This window comes from Diceros bicornis, chromosome 7 (assembly GCF_020826845.1).
Source record: "Diceros bicornis minor isolate mBicDic1 chromosome 7, mDicBic1.mat.cur, whole genome shotgun sequence".
Lineage (NCBI taxonomy): Eukaryota > Metazoa > Chordata > Mammalia > Perissodactyla > Rhinocerotidae > Diceros > Diceros bicornis.
In genome coordinates, this window is record NC_080746.1 from 11,375,523 (window position 1) to 11,386,416 (window position 10,894).

At 43.1% G+C, this 10,894-nt stretch overlaps 1 protein-coding gene across 1 annotated transcript; it reads right to left on the reverse strand.

Moving 5' to 3' along the window:
• Window positions 1–8,179: 8,179 nt before the first annotated feature.
• Window positions 8,180–9,147, reverse strand: LOC131407828 (olfactory receptor 8A1). The gene has a single exon (XM_058544434.1). It carries the CDS (start codon window positions 9,107–9,109, stop codon window positions 8,180–8,182), a length of 930 nt encoding a protein of 309 aa, XP_058400417.1. The 5' UTR covers window positions 9,110–9,147.
• Between the last annotated feature and the right edge of the window lie 1,747 nt (window positions 9,148–10,894).

Sequence of the window (10,894 nt, forward strand, 5' to 3'; positions counted from 1 at the left end):
TCTGGGTTTGTGTAAGTACACTCTATGATGTTCACACAACAACAAAATCGCCTAACAATGCATTTCTTAGAATGTGTCCCTGTCGTTAAGTGATGCATGACTGTAGTCATCATGCTGCACATTACATCCCCAGGACTTATTTATTTTACAACTGGAAGTTTGTACCTATTGACCCCCTTCACCCATTTTGCTCACCATGCCCTCCCACCCCCACTTCTAGCAACCACCAATCTGTTCTCTGTATCTATGAGTTTTTTTTAGATTCCACATATAAGTGAGATCATATGGTATTTGTCTTTCTCTGTCTGACTTATTTCACTTAGCATAATACCCTTGAAGTCCATCTATGTTGTTGCAAATGGCAGGATTTCCTTCTTTTTTATGGTTGAATAATATTTTCATGTGCTTCTTGGTCATTGCTGAGTACTTGGTGAATCTTCTGTAGGAGAGGGAAAAAAGAGGGAAAAGCCATTCCCCCTTTTGGGGAAAACCCAAAACATTGAAATTTGGAACTGAAGATGACTCTTAGGATGGAGAGAGGTGACTGGACCAAGCGACCCAGACATTGCCTGGAGATTTCCCTGTCCCTTCCCTTGGGTCTTCTCTCTCATGTCCACCCATCAGCATGCAGGCCTCAGAGGGCCTCTGCTTCCCTTCAAGACTGGACAAATGACCATCACCTTGTTGCCCTTTGGTGCATCATGAGACAAGGCTGGAGAGTTCCAACACGACTCTCCTAAAGTCTAAGGGATGACCAAAGGGAAATAAGCATGGAACATGTCTACAGAATATGTCTTATGAAATACTGTTTAATCATTGTCAGCTGTGGAATCCCACAGGGGTTGCCACACCCCAGGTCCTGTGGCAGAGGCCATCTTTTACCCTCACTATCCAGGATCTCATCTGGACTTTCTACTCTCAAAGTCCAGACTGAAAAAGGAAAGCCAGGTCCTCTCTCTTTTTCCATCTAGGCCCCTCTTCTTACAAGGTTGGTTTCCTGTATGAGAATCCACTTATCCCTTAGGTGATTGTCACTGGTAACACCTTTCCTTTGCAGGAGAAGTACCCAGCAGGGCACCTCTTTGTTTTGCAGTTAATGAAGGCATCAGAGTTTGCACTCATGTCCCCCTGACTACAAAGCCCATAGAGTTTGTGATGTATGCTACTGCCACAATGTTTGCATCTCTCTGAGCCTCAAGATGATAATTCCCATCTTTAGCCCATGTGGGTTTATACATGTTTCCAATCTTAACTATAACATAAGGACATTGTGCCTTGAAGAAGAGCATGATCTTTTGAGATACACTAGATGTGCTCTTGCCTCTCTGCTCTGCTTCTTACTAACTCCTGACCTTGAACTAATTATCTCACTTTTGTTAAGCTCAGTTTACTTGTCTGTAAAATGGAAATACTACCTATATCTTATGTACTTGGGACACCAAGCACAGTTGGGTAAGTTCTTTTGAAAAGATGAGGATGAAGTGCAAGTGTGTGTGCACTGTGTAAACTGTGACACCTTAATGCTCTTTCCATTGCTGGTCTTGGAATGTTGGCAGCCAGTGTCATGGTCACATTCCTTGTCCCCTACCCCCTCCTCCCCCTTAAATTGGGAGGTTGGAAGACTTCTTGGTAAAACTGACAAGTGTAAAAAATTATACATATTGACAAAGTGGTTTACATGGACATCCTTTAACTAAAGCAGTGCTTCTCAAAATGTGGTCCCCAGCTTAGCAGCATCACCTGGGAACTTATTAGAAATGCAAGTTCTCAATCCTCACGCCAGACCTAGTAAATCAGAAGCTCTGGGATGCAGCCCAGCACTTTGTCTTCTCAGACCTCCTAGGTCATTCTGATGTCGGCTAAAGTTTGAGCACCATCCCTCTGTCTACTAGTCAACAACGTGTCTTGATTACATTGGGGTCCTCGGCTATGAAACCATTAGAGTGCCCAATCTCCCTCAGCCATATGAAATTCAAAATAAAATTTTAATATTTGAAATGACACAAAAGTTACATATATTCTGAAGTTAAAATAGTTTTTAGCTGTTTTTTTGATTGAAAAATTGTGGAGATATTTTCCAAACCTTTTTGGTGCCCTGATGCCCTGATTTGCTGGTGCCTAAGCACATGCTTTGTCTGCTTGTTTCATTACTTCCAGCCCAGGCCAAAGTAATAAAACTTAGTCAACATATGAGTCACACTTGGAGCTGTCTTATTCCAAATCTCAAGCAAAGAGAGGAATAAGGTGGTGGAGACTCCTCTGCTGCATGGTGTAGCGGCAGCAACACACTGGAGGGGAACTCCTGGGCTAGGGATGTCAGCAGCAGGGGGAAGCCCACAGCTATGAATGTGACTCCTCTTGGGGAACTAGGGCTTCTGAGAGCATGTACTCTGCAGCTGTGTGTACAAGCAACAAGACACTGCTGAGCAGGGGGAGGGGTCGGGGGAGTGTGGACAGAGACAGTAGGAGACATCCCAGGAGAGGCAGGGCGAGGACACGATGGCTTCAGGCAATGGACTCTGAGCAATGATCTATGCTAGGAGCAGGAGATGCTTCTCTAAATAACTGGCCAGGCCCCTGGTAATTAGAGGGAGGCTTGGTCTGAGCTGGTCTTTGCTGGAGGAGGATCCAACTTCAGCTGGGTCTGGTGCCAGGCTGCTTACCCTGAGCTGTCCCTGAGCCGGGGACAGATTTGTACTAAACTCTCACAAATTAAAAATTTTAAGCATGGTGATGAGGAAAGGGAGGCTATGGGGCAGCGATTCTATGTAATCGGTGTGGAATTTGCTTAAATGTATTGAAAGCTCTCATTTTGTGGTTTGGAATGAGAAGGAAGCCCCAAGACTGCCTGGGATTGTTACACCTAGTGTTTTGTTCTTTTTCCCGATGAAGGCTTTAGCTCTGGACTATGGTTCCTATTCCAAACCTGTTGTGCATTGCTCAAGGCCATCCTTCCTATGCCTCTGCCCTGGACTTTCCCCACACTGTTTCAACTACATTTGGTCCTTCTGAAAAGTCCCAGAATGCATGGCTGGGTACAGAGGTGGAAAGGGCATGAATTTTGAAAGCTGCAATCAAAAGATCAAGGATGGGGCCGGCCCCGTGGCTTAGCGGTTAAGTGCGCGTGGTCTGCTACTGGTGGCCCGGCTTCGTAACCTGGGCGTGCAGGGACGCACCGCTTCTCTGGCCACGCTGAGGCCGCATCCCACATACAGCAACTAGAAGGTTGTGCAACTACGACATACAACTATCTACTGGGGCATTGGGGGATAAAAAGGAGGAGGATTGGCAATGGATGTTAGCTCAGAGCCGGTCTTCCTCAGCAAAAAGAGGAGGATTAGCACAGATGTTAGCTCAGGGCTGATCTTCCTCACACACACAAAAAAGAAAGATCAAGGAGGGTAGTATCATTTTTTCACTGTGTGACTTTTCAGAAATTGAATATACAAACAGATAATGGCCAGACTATGTATAAAAATAGAATTCTTACCCACAACCTCTCCATCAACTAGCCCGGGAAGCAAAACCACAGCCTCTGCAATAATCAGCCCAGAAGGGGCAGGACTCAGTCATTGACTGCCAGCTTCCCTAATTTTTGCCCTCGTTTCCAACCTGGGACCAATCAGAAAGAGCCAAATATGCTTCCCAAACCAATCACAAAGGACGCCCCACTTGTAGTTAGCCTGCCTGCAGCTTCCCATGGCAGCAGCCTCCAATCAGAGCCCACGTGGAGCCTTCCCCTTTTGTCCCACTCCTTTGCCTGCTTATGAGTCTCTGGCAAACGCAAGTGAGGGTGGATGGCTCCCTTGCTATACAAAGCTCTGAATAAATAGCCTTTGCTTCTCATTTGGTGGGTTTTGTTTATTCTACACTTTGGACACGTCACTTACCCCATTTATCTTTTTTATAGACAGTATATAGATGATCTCACAAGATTGTAAGCATTGATTGTTATTGAGTGTTAAGATGCTTTTTTTTTCCCTAAAAGAAAGAACCATTTTATTGAGGTATGATTGACATATAAAAAGCTGTGCATATTTAATGTATACAACATGATGAGTTTGAAGATAAGTATACTACACCCATGAAACCATCACCACCATCAATGCCATAAACATATCCATCACCTCCAAAATTTTCCTCCTGACCTCTTCATTTTTATTTTTTTGATAAGAACACTTCACATAAGATCTACCCTCTTAGCACATTTTTAAGTATACAATACAGTATTGGTAACTATAGGCAAGAAAGGAAGAGACCCTTTGAGGTGTAGGCTGAGGACTTCTCAGAGGACACATCTGAGGGAATGCTCCATGTGTCCGTTCCTTCTATCTCCAATGGTGTGAAAAGTGAACAAGGAGTGTATGAGATACTCACATGGCCTTCTTCTCTTTTTAAGCAAACACTATGCCACACTCATAATAAGGGAAAAAAAAACCCTAAGAAAGCTGAAATTAAATTTGTCTTGAATTTAATATGACTTTCCCATAAAGAACGGTCTTCTGCATATGAACCTGAATTCACTCTTCAAAAAAAACATGCTTTGTAAACTGTAATATGAGGGACAAGCATATTTTATCTCAACTGTGGGACTTGCCATCAGGCAGAGAAGCAGCTATGGGAGGACATGTGGGCAAAGGTCACCTGTCTCCAAGGTAGTCTTCTGAGATTTGGTAGGAGGTGCCCTTCCCCAGCCCTTCTCTGGCTCTGGCTGTGTCTGTCCCCAGGGGGTGAGCGGATCCAAGGGGATGTGCCCAGCCTGAGCCTCCTCTAGACTTTCATTTCAGTGTTGGGATACCAGAATTCCCTGCCCAAATACCCTGTACCTGTTTGTAAGGCTCTTCCTGAGGCCCATCCCCCAAAGGCAGACCACACAGCTGGGTGTTCACCCCTAGAACAAAGGGATGGCCAGGGGGCAGCTGAGTGCAGGAGGTATGGATGGAGCTTGGACATGAGTTATGTGCATACTGTGGAGGGGGACAGAACTGGGAGTGGGAAGTGGAGGGGGCAAGCTGTGGCTGTGGGCAGGGGGCTGGGGACCAGGGAGAGCCTTCCTTGAGTATCATGTTCTGGCGTGGGACACTTAGAATGCTGAGATTTCTAAATTTGAACCTGGCTTTTTAGTTTGTTGTAAAGGTATATTTGTTAAGGTAGGAAGAAGACAATATTTTTTAACATTTTGTTAGCTTGATTTTTAACTTCTGAATATTTAGAGAATCTTTCCCCAGGTCCCACAGATACTAAGGGTGGGCCTGCCTGTCTCCCTATTCAACAGTTCAGTGGCTAGCTAGCTCTGATCCAGGGCTGCCTGGATGTGTTGACTGGTATGCACCTTGGGGTGGGTCTAGGAAAGGAATTTTTATTTGTGTCTCTTTTTCCCATGCCCTGCTTCTGTGCATCTTATCTCTCTGGGTAACCATTCTAACCTAGTTAATGCATATTTTATATTGTTTTTTTTCTTTCTAAATGTGCTTTTTTTTCTGGTTTGTTGCATGTAATTTTAATATACATAAGTAATATTGTGTTTTATATCTCTTTATCTTTCGTTACTTTTATTGCTTATAGCTAATCCTTTGCTTCTAATTGCTGCAAAATCTCCACCACAATTTATCTCTTTACTGAACCAGTGGTGGGTGTAAGGAGATTTCTCGTTGTTTTAATTTGCACTTCTCTGATTAGTAATTGATTTGAGCATCAATTCATAAGCTTGGTGGGCATTTCAGGTTTTCTCTTCTGTAAAATGTTTGTTCTGTATACCTTGCCCATTTTTTTCTGTTGATGTTGATGTCTTTTTTCTAGTTAATTTGCAGGAGTTTCTAATATATGCTAGTTAGCTATCTTCTTCCATTCTATTTCTATTAACTCTATCCCTGTGTCTTTTTTTTTTTGCCGGGGGGGGGGTGTGTGGGAGAAGTTTAGCCCTGAGCTAATGTCTGTTGCCAACCTGTCTCCTTTTGCTGAGGAAAATTAGCCCTGAGCTAACATTTGTGCCCATCTTCCTCTACTTTACATGAGGGACACCTGCCACAGCATGGCTTGATGAGTGGTGCGTAGGTCCATGCCCGGGATCCGAGCCTGTGAACCTTGGGCCACTGAAGTGGAGCATGTGAACTTAACCACTATGCCACCAGGCCGGCCCCTATCCCTGGTGTCTTTTAATGAACAAGAATCCTAATTTTTGATATAATAAAATTCACCAATTTATTTGGCTTTATGGTTTTTCACCTTCAGATAAATTTATTTTCCTACATTTTTTTTCCAACTAGAGGGAATCTATAGAGGCAGAGATGTCATCTCTTGCTAGAGAAAGTTTGGGAAAAAATGGGTAGAGTAGCCACCTGGGAGTGGCTCTTTCAATATCTGTTCCACCCTCCTTCTAGTCAGGTTAAAAACTAAAAATGATATGTTCCAGATTCTCTTGTAGCTAGAGCCCTGGGATGTGAATTAATTTCCACTAATTAAATGCATTTGTGTGAGATTTGAAAGGTGGGACTGAGGTGGTTCTCAAGCTCCAGTGTATGTCAGAATCCCCTGAGGGCTCGTTAAAACACAGATTGCTGAGCCCCACCCAGTAATTCTGTGGGTCTAGGAGCGGGGCCCGAAAATTTGCATTTCTGACAAGTTTCCAGGTGATGCTCATCCTAGGGGTCTGTTATTTGCCAGTTTCATGAGTGTGACGGACAATTTGCAGGGTGGCAGCAGTGACAGTGGCAGCAGGAGCTTCCTGACCTCTGGGTCAAAGCTAGTGTGGAGTCACTTTGGCGGCTCCCTCACCCCTTCGCTGGTCATTCAAAAAACTGTACCCAAGTAATTCCCTGTATTAAATCCGTTTCTGCTTGAGAAAACTAGAGCTATTTCTGTTTCCCATGATAAACCACTGCTTAATACAATTATATATCAAAAATAGCTACAAATGACAAGACGATGTCCATAAATCCTTTGCCCGATATCAGGCTGCTGAGTCTAAAACACGTATCTTTGATATTCTTACAAGCAAGGGGAGCAGGGAGAAACTTTGTCCATGGCCATTGGATTTACTGAGTGAGGTTTTCAGGAGATGTATAGTTATGTAAGCAGGACAAGGGATTTTGCAGCAATATATACTCTAGGGGGACCAATCATCTGGGTTTGTCTGGGACTGAGGGAATTCCCAGGATGTGGGGCTTTCAGTGCTAAAACTGAGAGAATGCCAGGCAAACCAGGTCAAGTTGGTCACTCTAGTGTAATCTTTCCTTAGTCATCCTGAAGAAGTTGCCTATAAAGGGAAAAAGGCTGGAGCAGATGGTAATAGGTGAGGATCTGAGAAATCATTGTCAGGAGATATTTGAAATTGGTAGAGCATAATGAGGGTTGTCTTAATAGGCTGTTCAAAAGGACTGTCAGCATCAAACCAAGGGAATAATGTGTAGGAGCCAAGAGTGTGGGCTCTAGAGTCACTTAGACTTGGGTTTGAGTCCCAGTGTCTTTGTTTACCAGCTTTGTGACCTTGAGCAAGTTACTAAACCAAGTTTCCATATCGGTAAAAGGGGGTAACAACAGTACCTCCCTGTTGTGAGGTGTAATTGAAAAAGTGCATATGGAGAGTTGCTGGCTCAGAGTAAGCATTCCAAAACATGTTAGTGGCTAGTATTATTATTGTTGTTACTAAAGAAATTACATAAAGGGATTGGGTAAAAGTTCTTGGGCAGGAATAAGTAGAGGAGAGGCAAAGAGCAGAGGAGGAAGTCTGGATGAGGAGGAGATGTGTATCACTTCTTGGTGACTTTTAAATTCACCTCTTTTGCTTTGTGTACTCCCAAAGGCAAAAAAGTAAGAATTGGGTTGAGTAATATTTTCTATATAGAAGGTAATAAAGCAATGAATGAATTTCACATCAATGCTGAAAGTTTAAAATTTCTATTAAATTATAATTAAGATAGTAAATGTTTACCAAAGAACTCAGGATAGAGAAAATGGATCCCAAATGACAGAAAACATGAACTTGAAATCATTTGGTTTCAAACAGAAAGGAGAATAGAGAGAGAGAAGGAAGGAAGAAGGAAGAATGGGAGGAGGCATTCACTCAACCATACAGAGAAGCGATTGTTTGCCATCATGGTTGGGCAAGTATTCAGAGGGCTTCCCTCTGCTGCTTATAACAACTTACTTTTAAAACTGAGAAAGAATAATAACATTTGCATCAAAACATTTTTCTCCTCAGTGTTTTTTGCATGGCAGCCTTTACCTCCTTATTCCTCAAGCTGTAGATTAAAGGGTTCAGCATGGGGATCACTGTGGTGTAGAACACGGAGGCAACGTTCTCCTGGGCCAGGGAACTGGCCGTGGAGGGTTTTAAGTACATGAATGCAGTAGATCCATAGAACATCCCCACTGCTGCAAGGTGGGAGCTGCAGGTGCTGAAGGCTTTGGACCTTCCCTCTGTGGTGCTGATGTGGAGGATGCTGGAGAGGATGAAGACGTAGGAAACAAGGACTGTTAAGCTGGTGACTATGATGTTGAATCCAGCCAAAAAGAAGACTGTCATTTCAACATCATAGGTGCTAGAGCAGGAGAGCTTCATGAGGGGGAGGATGTCACAGAAGTAATGACTGATGAGTTGCTCACAATACGACAGTTTTAACATGAGGCCAGTCTCTATTGTTGAGCCAATGAGGCCCATGGCATAGACCACAGCCACCAGCAGGGAGCAGACTTGATGAGACATGATGATGTTGTAAAGCAAAGGGCTGCAGATGGCGACATAGCGGTCGTAGGCCATCACTGTCAGCATGTAACACTCGGCAATGACAAACACAAGGAAGAAGTAGAGCTGTGACATGCACCCCGCATAGGAGATGACGTTCTTCTCTGACACAAAGTTCACCAGCATTTTAGGGGTAATGACAGAGGAGTAGCAGAGATCCACGAGTGACAGATTGCTGAGGAAGTAGTACATGGGGGTGTGAAGCTGAGCATTCAGACAAATCAGTGTGAACATGCCCAGGTTCCCTATCGTGGTGACTGAGTAGATCGAAAGGAAGAGGAGGAAGAGGGGGAGCCGGAGCTCTGGCTGACTTGTGAATCCTCCGAGAATAAACTCTGTCACTGTGGAGTGATTTTCTGCAGCCATTGTCCTCTTGTTGGGAGCCCTGTGTGGGTGGGAGAGAAGAACCCCGCGAAAGGCTGCATCTTGGACTGCTGGGTGAAGCTAGTTTTGAGCATTTGGGGCCACTTGAGCGATCCTGGGCTCTTTCCTGATGCATCTTTCCCTCATCCTACTGTTTGCTGGGATGAAAACCAGACCCTGTGTGTTTCAATGATGATGGAGATGAGAGGAAAAAGGGGGCAATATCTGGAATTTTTACCACTTTCATCTTTTTCAAATATCCTAGAGCAGGTGTTCTTAAAGTGTATTCCCTGGAGCAGCCACATCGGCATCACCTGGAGATGTTAGAGATGCAAACTCTCAGGTCTCCCCAGAGACCTACCTAATCAGGAACCCTGGGGATCGGGCCCAGCAATCGGTGTTTAACAGGTGATGCTGATCCATGCAAAGTTTGAGAACTTCTACCCTATAGGTAACAAGCAGTATATTTCATATTTTGTAGTTGGAGATGTATTTTGTTTCATAAATGAAATTTCCCTATCATCTATGCAATTCCTAAATATTCACTGAATGTGAATGTATGAATACCTTTCTCAAATTGATGCAGTGTGAGGGCGATATGGTAGTTACAACTGTATAATTGAGTATAAGTCAATGTCTGTATCTGAAAGATAAAGAAATTAGTTATCTCAATTCCAAAGGTGGTTGCAAAAATAACATGGGATAATGCATATTTATAATTTTTTTTTCAAGCACTCAGTTCCTATGAATATGTGAGTTGTCATTAGGTGTCTGGAATTTGTCCTTAGTTTTTCACTGAACTTGAGGCCCTAAGACATTGGTCCTCAACATTGGCTATACATTCCAGTTACCTGGAGCATTTAAAAGTATTGATACTTGGGTTCCCCCCATAGAGGTACTGATGTAATTGATCTGTGGTGCAGCCTGGGCCCTAGCACATAGTGTAGTCCAGAGTAAGTGCTCAGTAGCTATTTTTATTATTATAATTGTTATTATTTTCAGATGATAATATCAAAGCATGTCCCTATTATCTCCCTAATGGCAAAGAATACAAATTATAGATATGTCCGTAAGAAGCATGGATCATCATTGCTGGATACGACACGTACAGACATGCCCATCTCTGAGATGTATTTCTGAAGCTAAAGACTTTAACTTCTTGCTATTTAGTTGCTTCCTTATGTAATTACTATATTTTTGTATAATGGTCCTCAAAGGTCTACCTCATGAACTCTAAAAGTTTTGGGTTTGAGGAGAAGTGTGTTTATAGTAGATTTTTATTCCCATTTTCATATTGAGAAAACTGAATTGCCAGACACCAATTGATTTGCCGGAAGTCTTTAATTTTTGGGGACTTAGAACTCAAACTGCTCTCTCCTGACCGTGAACTTCTTCCTTTGACCTAAGTGTGTGTCCTTATAAATCTGCACACCTACAGCTTTAAGCAATGTTGTGGTCGAATGTGCTTTAGACTTGATGTCTTTGTGCACAGCATATGAAAAAAGAGGAATGCTATATTATCTTTTCCATTCTCTAGAAAATTGAAGCTCTAAAAGTTAAATAAGTTATCCAAAGTCATACAGCTAGCAAGAGGCAGAACTGGGCCTAAAACCCAGGACTTCTGACCACCAATCTGTTTTCTTTTCACTAAACAATATTGTTTTGCTGTAGCTTATCTTTGTGTAGCAGTTTATTATTACTTAGTAAACTTAAATTATCGAATTTTTGGAGATAGAGGATGGATTTGATTGCTATTTCAGGCATTTAAAAAATTATGGGGGCTGGCCC

What these genes read in the sequence shown, in the direction of transcription:
- LOC131407828 (XM_058544434.1), bottom strand. Translation starts at nt 9,109, where the DNA reads ATGGCTGCAGAAAATCACTCCACAGTGACAGAGTTTATTCTCGGAGGA.